Source organism: Haliotis rubra, unplaced genomic scaffold (assembly GCF_003918875.1).
Source record: "Haliotis rubra isolate DU_JTF1 unplaced genomic scaffold, ASM391887v1 Scf998, whole genome shotgun sequence".
Taxonomy (NCBI): domain Eukaryota; kingdom Metazoa; phylum Mollusca; class Gastropoda; order Lepetellida; family Haliotidae; genus Haliotis; species Haliotis rubra.
The window spans coordinates 88,169-112,507 of NW_025767743.1; the positions used below are offsets into that span (position 1 = coordinate 88,169).

Here is a 24,339-nt window from a genome sequence, read left to right on the forward strand (position 1 = left end):
CCAAATGACTTGTTATAATTATAAGGATTACTATTGTAATACACTATAACCATAACACCTGTCATGGTAGTCTTCGATTTGTATATATAAATAATGTCTATCTCTTTCAAATTCATATATATTTTTGTTCTCTAAAACATACAAATGACAACTTTATTTTTTATAATAAAGATTACTTACAGTGCAACCAGAAATTATTGAGAATGTAAAGATTATAATTTTTTATATATTTTTCACTCATTACTCACGTATTAAATGTGAATATTAGCAGAACATAACTCCAGATTCATAGACAGGTGAACAGTTAGTATTTTGTCAAGTCACCATGGGCAGCAGTGCAGGCTTCAATGCGGTGGGGCATACTACTGATCAAAGAAGTTAGAAAGTCGTGGTCCATGCTGTCCCAATATCGGACCACCTCTTCTTTCATTTCAGCAATATTTGTGAGATTTTTCTTATTGACACTTTCCTTCATAAGTCCCCAAACATTTTCCATTGGATTTAGGTCAGGGCTATAGCTTGGCCAATCTAATAATGTCATATATTGGGTCCGAAACCAGGCCTGTGAATGCTTTGAACGATGTTTTGGGTCGTTGTCCTACTGGAAAATCCAAACATTTCCATAGAACACGTAAGCAGATGGATGTAAATGTCCCTCGAGAATATCTGTGCACCACTCACTGTTCATATTCCCTTCAAATACACAGAGGGGCGTTGCCCCTAACACAGATATGCCACCCCAAACGTTAAATTTCGGACTGTACTTTGGGCGCTGATACAAAGGTTTTTCAGTTTGTTTGGTCCAGACTTTCAGTGTATTAGGAAACATCAACACAGAACTTTCATCTGAGAAAATCACATTGTCCCAGTTAAAAATTCTATGCTGTAAGCACCAGTTCAAACATCGCTCCTTTTGTTCAGGTTTCATGATCGGTGATGGAATTCCTCGACTTTTCTGCCAACCCATTGCATGCAGCTCAGTTCTAATTGTCTCCTTACAGACAGCCACAGTTCCTCTATCAGTCATATCCAGCCTTACGTTTTCTAAACTCCTTCGTTTGTTTTTAGAAACAAGAATACCAAGCCGCCTCCTGTCACCGACAGTCAACTTTCTGGGCCTACCTGCGCCTCCCTGGTGCTCAATGCCATATCCATTTGCAATATGTTTAAAATCAACTTCCTCTTCTCTAAATCATCCATACTGAAGATCACTGAAAATGTCGTCTGCTAGCAAGTAAACAGAGGGGGTTAACTCTTTACAAACTAATGAAAAAGGATTAACGGAGTTTTCTCTCTTGAATGAAACCAAGCACTCGATAGCTGGTCAAAGTTGTTTATACTAGAAATCCAATTAAACATATTCCTAAAATTCTCAATAATTTCTGGTCATACTATATAACACTTTCCAGCTATCCACCGCTCCGGCAGTGGGATATGAAATGTACAACACGTGAACGGTATGCACGTGCTACATTTCTCTCATGACGCTCGTGCGTCACCACAGTAACTGGCGGGTCTCAGTGTTGTTTACACCTGTTGGGTCAGATTTGTTTATATCTACCTCTACTGTTTCCTCTTCATATACAAATGTATCTTAATGAAGTTGGTTATATTTTAAATTGAGTCTTGCTTTTAATAACATTTCTCTCTTAATTTCCAAATTTGAAAATTCTTTCTGTGATTATTATTCAACATCATACAAATGTTCTCACAGTTCTTTTTTTACATGTGTATGTGTGTCTGATGATTGTTTGCTTACAAAATGTAATCCCACTGCTAGTCAAAGTGTGTAATATAACATGATATTTGGCATTTGTTACCGTATCTACCCACACGGAATGAATCTGTTGCATTAATGCTGCAATTCATTGTTTTGATTTGTTTGATGCTATTTTTGGAGTGTATTTGTCCGTTTTATTTCTTTTTTTCTGTTAATTTGGTCTAAAGTTTCTTTAATTATCGTTATTTTTTATTATCCTAAATTCTCAATCATTACAGTGAATTCGTGAAATGTCTTGTTATATTAAGAATTCCAATAATTATAAGGATTTCTATTGTAATACACTATAACAATAACACCTGTCATGGTAGTCTCCCTCTTCGATTTGTGGTTATCTCCCATTTGACAGACACCCATTTGACAGACACCCAATTGACAGACACTGAACTAGAAGGTTAGTTAGGGTAACACCTACGGGTATAATGGAACAGTCCGCTGTCTAGTGAGTAGAGCAGGGTGAGCCTAAAACAGGTTCGTTACTGAGAAGTTTGATTGTGGGTAAATAGAACTTTGTTGTGATTAAATTATTTCTCTTCTCAAAATTGATTTTACTATCAATTACTATCGAATATAAAAACAGGTTTGTCACTGAGAGGTTTGATTGTGTTTATTGATAGAAAAGTCCCCTCCCAATAATATCATATGTACAGCAGAAGTTAACTGAGAAAACGTTTTGTTGGAGAGATATAGATATGTACATATTTGAAAACATTCATATTTAGACAACTGCATTGCCTGTAAGATACGATTAATACCAATCAGTGTTCTCATTTTAACAATACTTTCTAAAGATTGTAACACTTTATGTCTTTGAGGAGTATACAATAGACATTCAAGGAGGTAATGAAAAACATTCTCACATCCATGGCCATATTGACATGATGCGTCATATTTTAAATATTTATTCTAAATAAATCGTAACTAAGTGCAGTCGTCATATATCTTAATATTGTGTGCAAAACATATAACTTCTTTATTCCAAATGAATAATATTTAGGTTCACATTTATCTATATTTGATTTATACGATACAACAGTGACGCAATTTCTAATAGCTAAGCTAATGTTTTCAATATGATGATGCCGACTCCCGTTAGACTAGAAGGTTAAACCGAAATGTTTATGAAAATAAATAACCTGTTAATAAATAAACTGTTTTTATATTGCAGCAATAAAAATTCAAATTACTGTCTTTTCGTCCATCTTTCAAAATAAATAATATAGCTTCAGTTTGTTCCTGTGTTTATATTTGGACTATTCTATTATAATGTGTAGGTAACAGGTAGTAGATAATCTGTTCACTGAACCGTAATTGTTGTTGTTTTAAGGTGTCTGCGAACTGGCTGTCTGCGTAATGGGAGGACACCCGATTTGTACATATAAATAATGTCTATCTCTTGCAAATTCATATATTTTTTTGTTCTCTTAAATATAAAAATGATCACTATATCTGTTACAATAAAAATTACTTGCAGCATTTTCTCACCACAAGTAGAGGTATCCAGCTATCCACCGTTCCGGCAGTGGGATATGAAATGTACAACACGTGAACGGTATGCACGTGCTACATTTGTCTCATGACTCTTGTGCGTCACCACAGTAACTGGCGGGTCTCAGTGTTGTTTACACCTGTTGGGACAGATTTGTTTATATCTACCTCTACTGTTTCCTCTTCATATACAAATATATCTGAATGAAGTTGGTTATATTTTAAACCCGTGGGGTTTCTGTTTGTTTTAAGACCGCCTCCGTGGTCTTAAACGTCCGCCCGGAGAGCGGAAGGTGGTGGGTTCGATCCCCGACCGCGTCATACCAAAAGACGTTAAAATATGGTACTTGTTGGTCCCTGCCTGGCGCTCGGCATTAATGGGTACAACAAGGACTGGTGGGCTCGGAGTCAGTATAATGTGTCTGAGTGGGGTATTCATGCTTCACTGCGGCATGGTATCTCAGTGGGCTAGCACTATAAAACCAGCTTAAGTCTGGGCTAGTACAAGCAGCCGCACATACACATACACACGCATGCACGTCGTCATATGAGCGAAATTATCTCAAGTACGACGTAAAACCCAATTTCACCTCACCTGACCTGTTTGTTTTAAAACTCAATGAGTGTTCTGCTCTCAATAACCTTTCTCTCTTTTTCTTCCAAGTTTGAAAATTACTTCTGTGATTATTATTCATCTTCAGACAAATGTTCTCATAGTTCTCAATGTACATGTGTATGTGTGTTTGATGATTGTTTGCTTACAAAATGTAATCCCACTGCCAGTCTTTTGAAACTTTTTGAATATATGTATCTATCATGTCTGTTGACATAATGCAGTACAGGCAGGCAGTGGGATGCTTTGCAGTTCCGCTTCATGCAAAAAGCGCAAATAGTTTCATGATATATATATTTCGCTCCAGATTTCGGTGTTTATACTCTTCGTCAATTTCCATATTTCTTAGTCTCCTCTTACTTTGTTGCGGTGATATCCATCCAAACCCGGGAACGAAACACGATAAGAATCTGAAGATAATACATCTCAATGTCCGAAGTCTGAAAGACAAAATCGATATCATTCATCCAGAATTTGTAGATTACGATGTAATTTGCCTTACAGAGACATGGCTCAATGATACCATTCATACAGACAATTTACTAATTCCAGGTTTTCATAAACCATTTAGAAAAGACAGTTTAACACGAGGCGGCGGCGTGGCCATTTATGTTAAAGAACAAATAAACTTTGTTTTTTTGTACTCTTTTAATCATTACATATGACAGATTTGTGGTTAGTCTTATGCGGAACACTAGTTTCATTCGTAAAAACATACTCACTCACTTACAATACTGAGACATTCCTGCTCATCTCATCGTTGGTTTCTGCAGATCTTGATGTGGGTTCAAAGCAGAAACAAACACAAGCTCATGGTATTATCAACATCAGTTGAGAACCCTTATTCGAATAAAAGTCCCAAAGGTTTCACTAAGTTTCCCACTCAACATTTATCCCGGTATAACAAGCTTAAAGCTTAGTACAACTGTCATTTGTCCGTCCGGTCATTTCGAACATTGTGAATCACACCTGTCATATTTCTGTAACGCTAGAGCAGACCTTACACGACGATATTAACAAACAAGGTAAAAGGTCAGTTTAAGACATGCTATAAAATCATTCCTATCAGTGACTGATGTGGGCAGCTGCAGTTCTACAACAAAAAAGAAGATTTATTTCACTGGAGACACCAAATCTCATCACAAAGGTATTGTATTTTACAAGCTTCATTATTCAAGGTATTTTAATGACCAATACAAAACCTATTATTCGGCAGTGTTATGCACTGTGTGACAGTGACTGTTTTGAAGATGAGGGTTACATGAATCTGAAAATGATTTCTTTTCCTAGGCTAGAAAAGGATCATCAAAGAAACTGAACAGACCAAATGGCTTTCAAATAATCGTTATTTTGAGTTGGTCAGTTGTGTAACTTCGGCACTCTTATTATGGAAATACAATCTAGCCGTCTCATAAAACACCCACCGCATATTAGGGCTGCGCAATATGACCGGTTTACCGGTATTTACCGGTTCAGACATGAAAACGATACGTATTGCGATACGCTGATCGAAAACCGGTATTTTGACTTGCATTCGGAAAACTTCGTAACACTCGGAAATCTTCGGATATTTCCTTTTTTCATTTGTGCCAAATATTATTCACATTTTTATTGTTAATCATGAATAAAAGTTGTTATTAAAGCTTAATCAAGCATAGTGATTTTGCTGTGTATTTGCTCTATAAATCAAGCATTACCTCGATTATAAGTAGTTTTTTGTTAAAAATACTTCATGCAATATATTGCAATACATTTCGCAATACATGCTTTCGCATCGCAATATGTCGCAATATGAATATTCTCTGCGATACCCACACCTACCGCATATGACATTACTATGCCAATACCATACATTGTTATTTGTCTTTTTATGGATAACTGCATCCTGAATCTTTCTTCAAGGTCTCCATCAGTTGGCATGCAAGGAATTTGTGCCATGATTTCATCCAATCTCCTTCTTTTGCTTGGATCTGTACTGACGTTCGGCAAAGATGCAGGTATTGTTCCACATGCTTTATATTTCGTATACCCTTTTGTGCATGGAAAACATAACTTACCCATTCCCATTTGATGTCCGTTTCTAAGGTGATCTTGGATTCTGTAACACATGCATCTCACTATATTTAAACTTAAGCTTCGAAATCCTGTCCATGCAACCATTCACGGAAACACCTTCACTGTGTACAGAATATATAGTGAGTGAGTTTAGATTTACACCGCTCTTAGCAATATTCCAGCAATACCACGACGGGGTACACCAGAAATGGGCTTTACACATTGTACCCACGTGGGGAATCGAACCCGGGACTTCGGCGTGACCAGCGAATGCTTTAACCACTAGGTTACCCCAACCACCCTTACAGAATATATGTACCGGTCAGGTCATGTAAAGCATTACCCATTAATCACGAACTCATTAATATGCATGTAGGCATAGTTTCTTCTTCTGTTAGCTTCTCTGAATGTTAAGACATTTTATCATGCAGGTACTGAATCGCCTAAAATGCACAGATCACCACCGCGCCCGCTGCAACAAGGGGACGTAATCTTCAATGGCTTCGTGCATAATGATGACGTGTTGTCTGATGACCAGCGCCTTCAGCGACAGCTCGGCAGTGGCTCCTTCAAGACAAACTCCAGCCTGCCTGATCCAGGGAAGACAGTTGTAGTTCCACTACGGAGAACTGAACAAGTGATTCGACAGGAACGGAAAGGACTACTGCGTAACCGAGGATGTCATGGCTGCGCAATAACTGCGCCATTATTCGTAGGAAAGAAATCAACAGCTATGAATGTTGGCAAAGGCACTGCCAAAGGGTATGAACTGTGGTACAAGATTACCCGAGAAGTACTCGGGGGGTGGTTTATAGGTTTGCGTAATGCAGTACAGTATTATGAAGCTCCCTATCGGTATCGTCGATTAATTCAGGCAGAAAAGCATTTTGAAGCGCCCATTTTCCTGGGTCGGAGAAGGTCTGTTTATCCTTTAAATGGGAAGTAAATAATTGTTGATATGAAATTATATACTGAAATTAAAGGTGAAGAGAAAGGAGACCAGGCCAATTTCCTTCATAATTATACCTTATTATATTATTCTGTACACAGTGGTGATACCATGATATCACGTTTACCTCTGTGACATTAATGATTGACGTTAATAAATATTGCTCGAGTGTGTGAAATAATGAATCGTGGAGTTTTTATATCTTGGTCTCTATTTTGTGTCTGTCTGTCTGTGTGTGGACTGGATAGGCTGTTGATCCTTTGTTTTAAATTATCATATGATGATGTCTACAATAGGATATACATGATTTAATTACACATTGAATGGTACTGGGTATTTTTTTAAAGTAGTGAACTCGATGTGGCAGGAAATCCTGCTGTAAAGCAAGTCTCAGGGCCTTGATTTTCGAAGCTGTCTTAGAGCTAAGATAGTGGTAAGTTCATGTTAATTTATGATACTTACGGCTATCTTAGCACTAAGTGAGCTTCGAAAACTCCTGTAGAGTTGCTGGAAGAACAGGACGTCTTTTAATGATGATCTGCAGCTCCTTCCTGAGCTCCATACGACTGAGGTCTAAGAAGACATCAACGAAATCCCATGCGCTGTCGTCCATCCGCAAGTCATTTCTGTGTCAGGTGGAAGTCTTCTGGTGTCTTCCCGCCGTGTGGTTGACCACCATGCTGCTTGATAACTAGTCAGTTGTATCGATTCTTTGGCCCGTTGTTCACACTTGGCTGACACCACTTGCAATGTGTAAACCAGTTAAGAAACTTTGTGATACTTATCAAGACATTGTATAACCAAAGGTAATTACTGATTAATGTTCTCCATTCAGAAAACAGCGATCCAATATATTCTATTGGTAGTCTCTCTCTCTCTCTCTCTCTCTCTCTCTCTCTCTCTCTCTCTCTCTCTCTCTCTCTCTCTCTCTCTCTCTCTCTCTCTCTCTCTCTCTCTCTCTCTCTCTCTCTCTCTCTCTCTCTCTCTCTCTCTCATGAATACACAATGCTATTTAGAAAGTGGTCAAATGTAACATATGTTATATTTGGGATCACACCTTCTTAGTACAGTACAGATTCTAGTACTTTTGCTCGGTTGAGTCCCATCCGGGATTAATAATAATAATGCCCTAAGCGCTCAGGAATAAAACTAAATACAAAGTCTGGATGAGTTCAGGAACAGAAAACTTGTTGAAACAGAAAGGTCTTTAGTGTTCTACGGGATGATTGAAGAGATGGTGAGTCTTTCACATGTTCTGGGAGGTTGTTCCACTTTACTGCTGCGATGTAGGAAAAGCTTCTCTGTCCATAGCGAGCAGTCTTGGCCTTAGGAACTGTGAGGAGGTTGTGGTTTGAGGATCCGAGTCCTGGAAAGATGGTAAACCTGAATCATGTCACGGTTGGAGCTGGGCCAGAGACGCATTGATAAGTCAAACAGAGGACTTTGAACTTCAGTCTGTATTCCACTGGTAATTAATGTAGGTTCTTCAGAACGGGTATTATGTGATCGTATCTGCGTGTGAGTGAGACAAGACGAGCTATTGTGTTTTGGATTCTCTGAAGTTTAGGTGTGACAGTTTTTGGTGCTTTTCTTTAGCATATATGGGTCAAGAGAGGGTTTCTTCAGCAGTGGTTTTAGTACCGCAGTCTTGAGTGAGTTAGGCATAACTCCAGAAGTCAGGCCGAGATTTACAATACTGGTTATGGCAGGAACCAGGATGTTGGCATGTTCAAGTAGTTCCTTGGTTGGAACGGGGTCAAGCGTACAAGATGTTGGTTTGGCAGTCTTTATGATGTTCATAATCTCATCATGAGAGAGAGGGTTGAACTGACGCTAGGGCTCCCCATCGAACTTATTCCAATTGCTGGTAATGATGTATCTTCTAGCCGATCCCGAATTGATGTAATATTATCTTGAAAGTACTTTGCAAACTCTTCAGCAACTGACTTCAGATCCCCAATATATCTGGAAGCGTGTTTTTCTTCTGTATTCCCATTAGAGAGAATAGGAGCTGGAATAATTTCTTGAAATCTGATTGGTTATCAGTTAGAATATAAATAGTCTTGTTTAGCAGTTCTGACAGCTGCTGTCACAAGGTTTCTGGTTGATGCATACAACTGGCGATAGATTTCCAGCCTTGTCTTTCTCCATTTGCGTTCAGCTTGTCTCCTTTCCCTCTTAGCATCACGCACTTCCTCGATGTAGACCCACGGGGTGGTTGTCCTGCGTGGGATAGTCTTCTCCACTTCCGGTACATGTTTGTCGAGAGTTTCCTGGAGCACTGTATTGTAGGTGTCGACATAACTTTCACAACACTCGTGTGTTACGCTATAGAAGTCTGAGGAAATAAGGCCACACTTAAAGGTTTCTGTATCCAATTATTTCATGTTACATTTGATTGTTCTCATAGGTGGCATCGGCTTAGTTGCATCCAGCGTCAGAATGATCAAAAAATGGACAGATAGTTGCATATCGGTGACTCTTACGTTTTCAACACAAGTTTCACATTCCCGACTGATAACCCAATCATGGATATGTCCGTTCTTGTGAGTAGGAGTCTGAACATGTTGGAGGAGGTTATGAACATGAAGTTGTTTCATCATCCTTGTTGTGTCAGGGTTTGATTGTTGGTCGTAATGAATGTTAAGGTCGCCGACTATGATAAGTGTTCCTTTGCAGATGGAGGCATAATCCAGAAGGTTGGCAAACTTTCTTGAAACATTGCTTGGTAAGGCTGTTTTCTTTGATGGAGGAGGTCTATACAGAAGGATAAACCGAGTTGCTAGGTTTGAGTGTGAGATCAAACGTTCGAGATGTTCGAACGAGTTACATACTGACAACTTGCTTGACACTAGTTTCACCCTCAAGAAATCCTTGTAGATGGCAGCGACCCCACCACCAGGAGAGGTTTGAGGACGGTGCTCGAACGCATATCCGGCTGGTGTCATGCTTGATATCTTGGCTTCGTCTCCAGTCTGACAAAGCCATGTTTCAGTGAGAAGCAGTATATCAAGTTCATGGTCATGAACAGTTTCCAATATGTCATCACACTTGTTTCTGGGTGGTTGAACATTCCATACAGCAAGTGAGAGTGAAGGTGCAATATGCCTTCGAAATTCGAAATGGCGATTAGGCGCCTGATTCTGAGGGTGTGGGTACGAATCCCGGATGGGACTCAACCGAACAAAAGTACTAGAATCTGTACTTTATTGAGAAAGTGTAATCCCAAATATAACATATGCTAAACGAAGACAAGCCAAATCATAACACACGTGTTTATGGCACCTCGACAAAACAATCAGCTTCCATCTTTGCAGTCTATGGCAGCTCGACTTTACTATTTGAAAGCTGGTACTTCAGTACATGTGTTACATAGATTGTTTCCATTAAAAACAACCCGCGCACTTGAAATGACTCAACAAGTCCTTTCATTTCAGGTAATATTTCAACCGATATCTGGATGGTTTAATTTAACAACTCTGGTTCGGATTGACTGATTTTCATTATAGAAAGTGCATTTGATTAGAAAAATATGAGTAAACACTTACCTGAAATACACTTCAAGACTGGTCCGAAACTTCAGCTACATACGGGAAATGCTTTTGATTAAATGACGTATGGTTAAATGCCCGATGTTTTGTCCTCATTTACACATCCCGTATTGAATGAATGAATGAAAGAACGGATGAATGGATGGATGGATTGATGGACGGATGCTGGATTTAATGGATGGTGGATGGATGGATGGGTCAGAAGATTATCAAAACATCATGATTATGTAATTATATTGAACTTCCTTGACATTAGGTAACGGTATACTCGATAGACACACACACACACACACACACACACACACACACACACACACACACACACACACACACACACACACACACACACACACACACACACACACACACACACATTTAGAAGAGCTACTGGCAATATTAGTACCACATTTTATTGAGGATATCCTATAGTTCATACAGAGAATTCTGTGTTTGTAAAATGACATGTTGTTTCATCAATATCGTTGTTATCGGCATGCCATGCTCTTCCATCAGAGTTAAAAAGAATACTTCTCTCTCTCTGCAAGTTCATATCCACAGTTTAGGTTCACATGGTGTTAGTAATCATTAGCAAAGGTATTAGATTTTCTACATTCTTTTGCTGTTTAGTTTCCTGATCCAATCCTTATTGCATACTGCCTCCTATATACAACCCACCAGCTGTTTTACGTGTATATCGATTGGATCAAAGTTCCGTGTATGGTAACGCAGCCCAGTCAATATATAGTTAAATTGTTCTTTTTATCCTGGATGTTTAGGGTGGGGTCGTAAGTATGAGACTGCAGCGTCAACACCACACACATCGGCTCACACGGGGTAAGTCGTCAGATGATGTTTTTTTAATCCGTGGAAGAATGCATTTTCCTACCCAAAATGATTGTCAGGTTGTCGATTTTTCAATACTTTGCAATATACAGTCATTCCAAAGCAAATCTGGTCCTGATATGCGCGGGCGCTGAACGCATGAAATGAGGATCAGGAATAACTACTGTCAGTGTGAACCGGTTATAATATCTACTGTCACTCACTGAAGTCCTTGCCTAGTTCGTGAGTTTAACGCTGGCTTTCAAACAAAGCATATCAGGTTTCATTCCGAATACTCTTTGTTGCATTCCGAGCATACCAGGTTTCATACTGAGCATACCAGGTTTCATACTGAGCATACCAGGTTTCATACTGAACATACCAGGTTTCATACTGAGCATTAGTGTTGGGAATTGGTTAAAATCTAATAATTGATTATTGGTCCATTACAACCGATCAATCATCGAAAATAATTGGTTAGCGTCATTTATCAAATGTTCCTGTTATTTGTGTTAATGCACACAAAAATAAAGAAAAAAAAGTCCATTTGCAAATTTTGCATATTTAAATGATGATTAGTATGTTAGGAACATATTTCCTGGATTCTTTAAGATAAATTCAATGATGACTTGGAACGAGCTTGTACATGTAGTGCTTATGAAATGTAAATTTAATGACACAGACAAAGCCAGCCTTGTGAAAAATATTGTTAATGCAAACAAGTGTTCAAAGATTGGTCGTGTTCGATTATGAGAAAACATGTTCGATTGCTTGGTCGTTTAGTCACTGCGACCAATTTTCGATAATTTCAATTAATCGGACCGCCACTACTGAGCATACCAGGTTTCATACTGAGCATACCAGGTTTCACCCTGAACATACCAGATTTCACCCTGAACATACCAGGTTGCACACTGAACATACCAAGTTGCATACTGAGGATACATGTTTCATACTGAACATACCAGGTTGCATACTGAGCATACATGTTTCATACTGAACATACCAGGTTGCATACTGAACATACAGGTTGCATACTGAACATACCAGGTTGCATACTGAGCATACATGTATCATACTGAGCATACCAGGTTTCATACTGAGCATACCAGGTTTCACCCTGAACATACCACGTTTCACCCTGAACATACAGGTTTCATACTGAACATACCAGGTTGCATACTGAGGATACATGTTTCATACTGAGCATACCAGACTTCATACTGAACATACAGGTTTCATACTGAACATACCAGGTTTCATACTGAGCATACCAGGTTTCACCCTGAATATACCAGGTTTCATACTGAACATACCAGGTTTCCTCATGAACATACAGGTTTCATACTGAACATACCAGGTTGCATAATGAGCATACATGTTTCATACTGAACATACAGGTTTCATACTGAACATACCAGGTTTCACACTGAACATACCAGGTTTCACCCTGAATATACCAGGTTTCATACTGAACATACCAGGTTTCCTCATGAACATACAGGTTTCATACTGAACATACCAGGTTGCATACTGAGCATACATGTTTCATACTGAACATACCTGGTTGCATACTGAACATACAGGCTGCATACTGAACATACCAGGTTGCATACTGACGATACATGTTTCATACTGAACATACCAGGTTGCATACTGTCCATACAGGTTTCATACTAAACATACCAGCTTGCATACTGAGCATACATGTTTCATACTGAGCATACCAGTTTTCATTCTGAACATACAGGTTTCATACTGAACATACCAGGTTTCATACTGAGCATACCAGGTTTCACCCTGAATATACCAGGTTTCACCCTGAACATACCAGCTTTCACCCTGAACATACAGGTTTCATACTGAACATACAAGGTTGAATACTGAGGATACCAGGTTTCATACTGAACATACAGGTTTCATACTGAACATACCAGGTTGCATACTGAGCATACCAGCTTTCACCCTGAACATACCAGGTATCACCCTGAACATACAGGTTTCATACTGAACATACCAGGTTGCATACTGAGCATACATGTTTCATACTGAACATACCAGGTTGCATACTGAACATACCAGGTTTCATACTGAACATACCAGGTTGCATACTGAACATACCAGGTTGCATACTGAGCATACATGTTTCATACTGAACATACCAGGTTGCATACTGAACATACCAGGTTGCATACTGAACATACCAGGTTGCATACTGAACATACCAGGTTTCATACTGAACATACAGGTTTCATACTGAACATACTAGGTTTCATACTGAACATACCAGGTTTCATACTGAGCATTAGTGTTGGGAATTGGTTAAAATCTAATAATTGATGATTGGTCCATTACAACCGATCAATCATCGAAAATAACTGGTTAGCGGCATTTATCAAATGTTCCTGTTATTTGTGTTAATGCACACCAAAACATGTAGTCATACTTGTTTGCAAATTGCATAAAGTCCATTTGCAAATTTTGCATATTTAAATGATGATTAGTATGTTAGGAACACATATTTCCTATGCATATAGTCACTGCGACCAATCTTCGATTATTTCAATTAATCGGACCGCCACTACTCAGAATACCAGATTTCATACTGAACATACAGGTTGCATACTGAACATACCAGGTTTCACCCTGAACATACCAGGTTTCACCCTGAACATACCAGGTTGCATACTGAGCATACATGTTTCATACTGAGCATACCAGCTTTCATACTGAGCATACATGTTTCATACTGAGCATACCAGGTTTCATACTGAACATACAGGTTTCATACTGAACATACAGGTTTCATACTGAACATACAGGTTTCATACTGAACATACATGTTTCAAACTGAACATACCAGGTTGCATACTGAACATACCAGGTTTGATACTGAGCATTAGTGTTGGTAATTGGTTAAAATCTAATAATTGATGATTGATCCAATACAACCGATCAATCATCGAAAATAATTGGTTAGCGGCATTTATCAAATGTTCCTGTTATTTGTGTTAATTTCACACAAAGCATAAAGAAAAACCATGTAGTAATTAGGGTTGTTTGCAAATTGCATAAAGTCCACTTGCAAATTTTGCATATTTAAATGATGATTAGCATACCAGCTTTCATACTGAACATACAGGTTTCATACTGAACATACCAGGTTGCATACTGAGCATACATGTTGCATACTGAGCATACCAGCTTTCATACTGAACATACAGGTTTCATAATGAACATACCAGGTTGCATACTGAGCATACCAGGTTTCAACCTGAACATACCAGGTTTCACCCTAAACATATCAGGTTTCACCCTGAACATACAGGTTTCACCCTGAACATACAGGTTTCATACTGAACATAGAGGTTTCATACTGAACATACCAGGTTGCATACTGAACATACAAGGTTTCATACTGAACATACAGGTTTCATACTGAACATACTAGGTTTCATACTGAACATACCAGGTTTCATACTGAGCATTAGTGTTGGGAATTGGTTAAAATCTAATAATTGATGATTGGTCCATCACAACCGATCAATCATCGAAAATAACTGGTTAGTGGCATTTATCAAATGTTCCTGTTATTTGTGTTAATGCACACAAAAATAAAGAAAAAACATGTAGTAATTAGGGTTGTTTGCAAATTGCATAAAGTCCATTTGCAAATTTTGCATATTTAAATGATGATTAGTATGTTAGGAACACATATTTCCTATGCATATAGTCACTGCAACCAATCTTCGATTTTTTCAATTAATCGGACCGCCACTACTCAGAATACCAGATTTCATACTGAACATACAGGTTGCATACTGAACATACCAGGTTTCACCCTGAACATACCAGGTTTCATACTGAGCATACATGTTTCATACTGAACATACCAGGTTTCATACTGAACATATCAGGTTTCACCCTGAACATACAGGTTTCATACTGAACATACAGGTTTCATACTGAACATACAGGTTTCATACTGAACATACCAGGTTGCATACTGAACATACCAGGTTGCATACTGAACATACAGGTTTCATACTGAACATACCAGGTTGCATACTGAGCATACCAGGTTTCACACTGAACATACCAGGTTTCATACTGAACATACCAGGTTTCACCCTGAACATACAGGTTTCATACTGAACATACAGGTTTTATACTGAACATACAGGTTGCAAACTGAACATACCAGGTTTCACCCTGAACATACCAGGTATCACCCTGAACATACAGGTTTCATACTGAACATACCAGGTTGCATACTGAGCATACATGTTTCATACTGAACATACCAGGTTTCATACTGAACATATCAGGTTTCACCCTGAACATACAGGTTTCATACTGAACATACAGGTTTCATACTGAACATACAGGTTTCATACTGAACATACCAGGTTGCATACTGAACATACCAGGTTTCATACTGAACATACCAGGTTTCATACTGAACATACCCATAGGTTGCCAGGTTTCATACTGAGCATACCAGGTTTCACATACTGAACATACCAGGTTTCACCCTGAACATATCAGGTTTCACCCTGAACATACAGGTTTCATACTGAACATACAGGTTTCATACTGAACATACAGGTTTCATACTGAACATACCAGGTTGCATACTGAACATACCAGGTTTCATACTGAACATACAGGTTTCATACTGAACATACTAGGTTTCATACTGAACATACCAGGTTTCATACTGAGCATACCAGGTTAGTGTTGGGATGCCAGGTTTCATACTGAGCATACCAGGTTGGTCCATCTGAACATATCAGTCATCATAAATAACTGGTTAGCGGCATTTATCAAATGCATCCAGGTTCATTTGAGCATACCAGGTTTCACTGAACATACCAGGTTTCACATGTGAGCATACCAGGTTTCATGCAACCATTGCATAAAGCATCCATTTTGCAAACTTTGCATACCAGGTTTCAACTGCATACCATGTTTCATACTGAAGCAACCAGGTTTCATACTGAACATAGTCAGGTTTCATACCAATTCGATTATTTCATACTGTCACCAGGCCACATACTGAGCATACCAGGTTTCATACTGAACATACCAGGTTGCAAACTGAACATACCAGGTTTCACCCTGAACATACCAGGTATCACCCTGAACATACAGGTTTCATACTGAACATACCAGGTTGCATACTGAGCATACATGTTTCATACTGAACATACCAGGTTTCATACTGAACATATCAGGTTTCACCCTGAACATACAGGTTTCATACTGAACATACAGGTTTCATACTGAACATACAGGTTTCATACTGAACATACCAGGTTGCATACTGAACATACCAGGTTTCATACTGAACATACAGGTTTCATACTGAACATACCAGGTTGCATACTGAGCATACCAGGTTTCATACTGAACATACCAGGTTTCACCCTGAACATATCAGGTTTCACCCTGAACATACAGGTTTCATACTGAACATACAGGTTTCATACTGAACATACAGGTTTCATACTGAACATACCAGGTTTCATACTGAGCATTAGTGTTTCATTGGTTAAAATCTAATAATTGATGATTGGTCCACTGAACCGATCAATCATCGAAAATAATAACTGTTAGCGGCATTTATCAAATGTTCCTGAACATGTGTTAATGCACACTGAAAATAAAGAAAAAACACTGAGTATACCAGGTTTCACCCAAATTGCATAAAGTCCATTTGCAACTTTTGCATATTTAACCTGATGATTAGTATGTTAGGAACTGAACATATATTTCCTATGCATATAGGTTTCATACTGAACATAGCCGGGTTCACTGCGACCAATCTTCGATTATTTCAATTAATCGGACCACTACTGAGAATACCAGGTTTCATACTGAACATACCAGGTTGCATACTGAACATACCAGGTTTCACCCTGAACATACCAGGTTGCATACTGAACATACCAGGTTTCATACTGAGCATACCAGGTTTCATACTGAGCATACCAGGTTTCACACTGAACATACCAGGTTTCATACTGAACATACCAGGTTTCATACTGAACATACAGGTTTCATACTGAGCATACCAGGTTTCATACTGAGCATACTAGGTTTCACCCTGAACATACCAGGTTGCATACTGAACATACCAGGTTCCATTCTGCGCATAAATGTTTCATTCTGAGCATACATGTTTCATACTCAGTATACAGGTTTCATACTGACCATACCAAGTTTCACCCTGAACATACCAAGTTGGTTAGCATCATTTATTTCATTCCTGAGCATACCAGTGTTAATGCACTGAGCATAAAATCACTGAGCATAAACATGTACACTGAGCATACCAGGTTTCATTCTGAACATACCAGGTTGCATACCGAGCATAAAAGGTTTCATTCTGAGCATACATGTTTCATACTGAGCATACAGGTTTCATACTGAGCATACCAGGTTTCACACTGAACATACCAGGTTGCATACTGAACATACCAGGTTTCATACTCAGCATACCAGGTTTCATACTGAACATACCAGGTTGCATACTCAACTTACCAGGTTGCATACTGAGCATACCAGGTTTCATACTAAGCATGCCAGGTTTCATACTGAGCATACCAGGTTTCACCCTGAACATACCAGGTTTCATACTGAGCATACCAGGTTTCATACTGAGCATACAGGTTTCATACTGAGCATACCAGGTTTCATACTGAGCATACCAGGTTTCATACTGAACATACCAGGTTTCATACTGAGCATACCAGGTTTCATACTGAACATACCAGGTTTCATACTGAACATACCAGGTTTCATACTGAGCATACCAGGTTTCATACTGAGCATGCCAGGTTTCATATTGAACTTGCCAGGTTTCACCATGAACATACCAGGCTTCATACTGAGCATACCAGGTTTCATACTGAGCATACCAGGTTCCATTCTGAGCATACATGTTTCATACTGAGCATACCAGGTTTCATACTGAGCATACAGGTTTCATACTGAGCATACCAGGTTTCATACTGAGCATCCCAGGTTTCATACTGAGCATACCAGGTTTCATACTGAGCATACCACGTTTCATACTGAACATGCCAGGTTTCATACTGAGGATACCAGGTTTCATACTGAACATACCAGGTTTCATACTGAGCATGCCAGGTTTCATATTGAACATGCCAGGTTTCACCATGAACATACCAGGTTTCATACTGAGCATACCAGGTTTCATACTGAGCATACCAGGTTTCATACTGAGCATACATGTTTCATACTGAGCATACCAGGTTTCATACTGAGCATACCAGGTTTCATAATGACCATACCAGGTTTCATACTGACCATACCAGGTTTCATACTGAGCATACCAGGTTTCATACTGAACATACCAGGTTCCATACTGAGCATACAGGTTTCATACTGAGGATACCAGGTTTCATGACTGACCATACCAGGTTTCATATCGAGCATACCAGGTTTCGTCACTGATCATGTTCCTGGTTTCTGTTATTGAACATAAAGCCATGTAGTTTCACCCTGAACATACCAGGTTTCATACTGAGCATACCAGATTTCATACTGAGCATACCAGGTTTCACCCTGAACAAACCAGATTTCAACCTGAACATACCAGGTTTCATACTGAGCATGCCAGGTTTCACCCTGAACATACCAGGTTGCATACTGAAGATACCAGGTTGCATACTGAACATACCAGGTTTCATACTGAGCATACCAGGTTTCACCCTGAACATACCTGGTTGCATACTGAACATACCAGGTTTCATACTGAACATAGCAGGTTTGAATCGGTGGTTTCATCTTCACCCTGAACATACCAGGTTTCACCCTGAACATACCAGGTTTCATACTGAACATACCAGGTTTCATACTGAACATACCAGGTTTCATACTGAACATACCAGGTTGCATACTGAACATACCAGGTTTCATACTGAGCATACCAGGTTTCATACTGAGCATGCCAGGTTTCATACTGAGCATACCAGGTTTCACCCTGAACATACCAGGTTGCATACTGAACATACCAGGCTTAATACAAAGTACTCCGTGTTGTATATCGAGCATACCATACTTCATACCAAGTATTTTGAGTTTCATACCAAACATAACAGGTTTTATAGCGAGTATTCTCAGCTTCACACCGATTATGTCAGGTTTAATACTGAACATACCGGGTTTCATACCGAAAATACCAGGATACGAGGAGTCATACAATGATTCGTACCGAGCCTACCCGGGTTCATACCAAGCATCTATGGGGGGGGGGGTCATACCACACAGTTGATTTATTTTCACATTTGGTCCAACCAGGCTGTTTCGAACATAATAACTTATATACGTCTGTGGTGAAAGTAGACTTACGTCACTTCCTTTCCCAAATGAAGTCCTGCATGATGTTAATGGCCACTTAGACGTCAGGCATGAAGGTTACGGAAGTCGCTTCTCTCATATTCAAGTTACAAAGATACAATTCTGATTTTTGTTTCTTTTGCAGCCAAGAAAACACTATGTGTGTTATTTGTGTTGTCCCAGGTATTTGTAATGTACATGTTTTGGAAGTGGTCCAAGGTCAAGTTGGTGCAGTATTGTCAACCTCAAGCGCAGACCCGACTGGGCGTTGTCTCACAAGCGTACGTATCAAGTTCTCGATCAATTAACACTAGATTTTCCTATATTTCATTAAACAACACAATAAACACGTGTTACCAGTAACCAGCCATTCGGAAAAAGGTTTTGATCAATATCCATTACGTTTTGTCCTCTAAGGCGTTCAACATAACCAAAGAAGCCATGTTAATGCTCCAGTACAACGCCCTATTATGTTGCCATTCATTCTTTATTTCCTATGGATGTTATTATTTCAGGACATAATAATCATGTTGCTATATTTTTGGCTATCCTTTAAATCGCGTTCACTTTGTAGGTACTTACTTTGCTGAAAATGATCACTTAACGTATGCCTGTTATTCAGCCAATCAAGGGACAGATGGATAATTACGTCATTCTACACAGGAAGTGACGTCATTGACATCCCTGGATGGACGGTATTGTTCTTTGGTGTGACTGATGCAAGTGTCTTCTGCAGGTATTTTCTTCTAAAAATGTTTGTTTGCTAAATGATGTATATTTTAGTACAGTAACCGACTGTGGTTGACCGGAAGTATATTTGCCGAAGTCCTTGGTTCGATTCCCCGCATTGATGCAATGTCTGAAGCCCATTTCTGGTGTCCCCTGTCGTGATAATGCTAAAATATTGGTAAATTCACACACTCAGTCACTCCATGCATTTTGAGTTTTCTTATAGCGTTTTCGAAAAGATAAGCATCCGTTTTGTTTCAAGCTGAACTTAATTTGGTAAGAAAGATCATAATAAACATGACTCGCCCGTAATAAATCAAGCAATTCACATTTTTTCTCTGTCAACAGATTTTCTGACTGCGTCATTTTGAATTCAGTTGAAGATGAAAAACTAACACAGGATGAAAATGACAAATGGCTGCCAAAGAAAACACGTGCGTATCTTCACGCGATCTCCCACGGGGCAAAGGTCATATGTGTGGCCCGCCATCTAGATACAGGAACCATACAGCTGATACGGAGGATGACAGACAACATGCCTGAATCCGGAATGATGCTGATGTCAAATAAAACGTTTATTCGCCCGCATGAAATATTCAACAACGTAAAAATAGCAGCAACGAAATACTATAATGATTTCTTCATAGAGAAACGTCTAAGTGCATTAATCCTGTCTTCGTTCAGTCCTTCACAAGGGGAGACAACTCAGGGAAAACAGTCGAGAGACCACGATTTGTATCCACCTGTGTTTCTACCGATAAACACGTATACTTCCCTAAGTACCCATGTAAACGTCTTCCGGTATGATGCATTCTGGGCACTCTTTCTGAGAGACACCGGAAATGGAGACATGATTATTCAACGTTTATTGTGGGAAATCACAGGCCATATTGGAATATATCCAAGTAGCACTTCAGAACGGACAGGCACCACCATCAACAAACCAGTGAATGTTCCACCTGCACTCTTGTCTTGGAAGTGCATTCCTGGTTTGAAGATCTTAGAATGTTTGGAAAATGTTATGACTACAATGGCAGAAGAGCTACAAGTCACCGTGCAGGATCTATATTTGATCAACAAATGGATTTCAGAATTGAAATCAATTAAATATAGGCCACCACAGAGAGACGGACGGGCAGCACAACCACTGAAGAAAGCAGCACTCGGCATTGCTGGTACACAACTGGACAGGACATCAGTGAACAGCCAATCCCGTAAACAGTTGCAACAACTGTGCCCCACATCTGTGATAAGGTTTCCCAAACAGGTTATCGATGACATAGCCTTGATAATTACATTCAATGTAGGTAAATTCTATTCCAACATCAACATACTTGAAGCCATGTATCGCCCGTACTTCGCCACTATAATTTACTGCGGACCAAACCTGACGAAGTTCAAGAAACATATCCGTGTTCTCACAACTCCATACTTCATTTTCATAGAGGCATTTAAAAGAGGTTGGTACTTTATGTTTGAGTGCACTGTTGAGGCCATGAAGCTTAATATTGGTGTCAAGGGATTCCTACAGATTGGGGACGACACACTGATTAACCCTTGGAACATTAACACACAACCCCGGGATAAGATCTGGCTGCACACAGGTTTCAACATGGCAAATGCTTCTCTTGAAGAACTTGTGCCGCGGTGGGGCTTTTGGAAATACAAACCAAATATGTTGGCTGTCATAGACGAAATTAAGAACATGTCCGAATTTAAGCCCAAATCATCATTTGAATCACGATTTCTCTTGAATTATCGCAATAATTCACAAAATTTTACATATTTTTTTATTCAAAGCGCAGATTTTATGTATATGCCAATGGCTTTCAAGCATAACTACACTATTATGGCTAATTTATTGTTGAAACATACTGTGATGGTAGAAATTGGGTTTGTCAATGTAGCTTTTGGGCTTCAAATGTGGGAAAATATTCATTTTGTGAAAAACGGTAGTTTATATGGTCTGCGTAGTAAGTATAGATCCTTTTACAGCGTCCATGATCTTTACCTTCACCCCTTCAAACTGCAGCGTCACCTGGCCAGGCAGTCGGGCAGGCACTTCTTTTGCGAAATATATCTCAATGACACGTTCAGAATTTAGTCAATATGATTATAAAGATTTTGCCCATTTACTGATGGATTTGCTTATTTCATGTTAAACGTCGCACCTTTAGAGTTGAGATGATCGATGATTATTATATCAGTCACCGGATTGCTTGGTCCAGATTCGATAAATTACTGTCCGACGTTATTTACCTGGAATATTGCTCGGTAGGGCTCTCACGATTCCAAAATTTGGGACTCGAGTACTCGAGGTGTCAGACCCGACTCGGACCCGAGTACACGACAATTTGGATGCTTATCTGAAACCAACATTCAAGCATACACGTAGCTGTTCCAACTTCCAATCTACGAATAATGCAACATGTATATGTGAATCCAAACGTTCCTGAATAAAGCAATTGATATTCAATGCCAATGGAAGTATCTATTACCTTATTTGCAAACAGAATGTGAAGGCAACGTAAGTGTCACTGTGACCCAGTTCTACGGGATCAATTATGTGATTAATATTCATGAGCTGGGCCGGTGATCCCTTATTACGCCTGTAAATGCTGCAATATGATTTGATGTGTCCGGGAAAAGAAACCAATCAATCTACTTCTCTTTTCTTTTGGTTTTAAGTTTGACTGCGCTTTCAAGATTATCTAATATTAATATGTCGTTGCAGTTATGACATATTAGCAACTTTTAAACATTCACCTGGACGATAAGTCACATAATCAATTAACCTTCATCACGGTTAAAATGCGGCAAAACACGTTCCAAAGCTGGAAGATACATAGATAAAGCATTCATTGATTGGTGCTGCATTAGATACTAGTATCTTGTAAAGATGGATCGACTATGGAACTTAAAGAATATGTAAAACAGGATTGATGTTTATTTGAGACTTTTTATAGTGAAAACGGTTTGGTTTCAAACTAAAGACTAACCATTTATTGAGTAACACTACGCTGTATTTCTTCTTCCGAAACTCTGCTGAACGGAGATCACGTCAATGGTATTCATTGTGATTAAAATTTTCACTATTAAGGATATAGGTCTCCAAGTGTGAATGTTATTTTGAATGCGTATGTATGTGTTGATTGTTGAATATGTAACACTGAAATACGCTGGATAAGAACGACTGAATATCTATGTAGAAAACAAGTTGTTCAAACATAGGTATAGTGGGCAGGGACAGTGATACAGCCGTGAGCGGTTACGCTTGTCCACGCGTCCGTAGTTAGGGCCACGGCAGGTACAGTTTTTGGTACTGATATTTTGTTCTCCTTGCAAACTTCATACGACTTTATGAGGTAGTTGTGAATTGTCGCAGTGCATGGGACCTGGTAATTTGGGTTCAATGGTTCACAGAAAGCCCTGAAACCCTCCCCTTTAACAAGACTTAATGGTCGCATATCCTTAACGCGCATAAGCATTGCTTTTTGCGTAATACCTTCATACCATTTCCTGTCAACAGGCTTGCGACTTTTGCTATCAAACTTACCAAACTGCCCCAGCGTTGCTTGTTGAGCTGGTTTTCTGTCTACAGTGCTTATTGTGGGTGCTTACAGGACAAATGCTTGCGTAACTAAGGGAAACGCCACAAAGACGGCATTTCGTATTTTTGCCACTAAATCAAGATAAAAATGCGTCCAGACATTGGATTTTTTCTCACGATCATCCATCTTGATTGCATGAGATGTTTAGAGGTATCTCCCCTGCGAGTCCTTCAGTCCATTCAATTGGACTCGAGTCCTGCTTTATCCGACTCGGCCCCGAGTACCCGAGTACTCGTGAGAGCCCTATTGCTCGGCGGCGTTAACAGCAATCCGAGTAACGAACTATGTTGTAATACAACTAATCAAATTTAGGTTGGGTTAGAGTTAGAAAGTTTCAACGGAGCGGGCTTGTAGTGTGTTTGTACATCCATACT

The 24,339-nt window shown here is 39.2% G+C and overlaps 1 protein-coding gene across 1 annotated transcript; it reads left to right on the plus strand.

Moving 5' to 3' along the window:
• The first annotated feature begins 11,212 nt into the window (after positions 1-11,212).
• Positions 11,213-22,623, plus strand: LOC124265828 (probable glycosyltransferase STELLO1). Its single transcript, XM_046700671.1, has 4 exons — positions 11,213-11,270; positions 19,771-19,906; positions 20,248-20,361; positions 20,703-22,623. Exons 1-4 carry the CDS (start codon positions 11,228-11,230, stop codon positions 22,456-22,458), a joined length of 2,049 nt encoding a protein of 682 aa, XP_046556627.1. The 5' UTR covers positions 11,213-11,227; the 3' UTR covers positions 22,459-22,623.
• Positions 22,624-24,339: the final 1,716 nt, after the last annotated feature.

Coding starts and splice junctions, on each gene's coding strand:
- LOC124265828 (XM_046700671.1), top strand. CDS start 11,228: ATGAGACTGCAGCGTCAACACCACACACATCGGCTCACACGGG. Junction 19,907..20,247: donor CTGGGCGTTGTCTCACAAGC/GTACGTATCAAG, acceptor CCTGTTATTCAG/CCAATCAAGGGACAGATGGA. Junction 20,362..20,702: donor GATGCAAGTGTCTTCTGCAG/GTATTTTCTTCT, acceptor CTCTGTCAACAG/ATTTTCTGACTGCGTCATTT.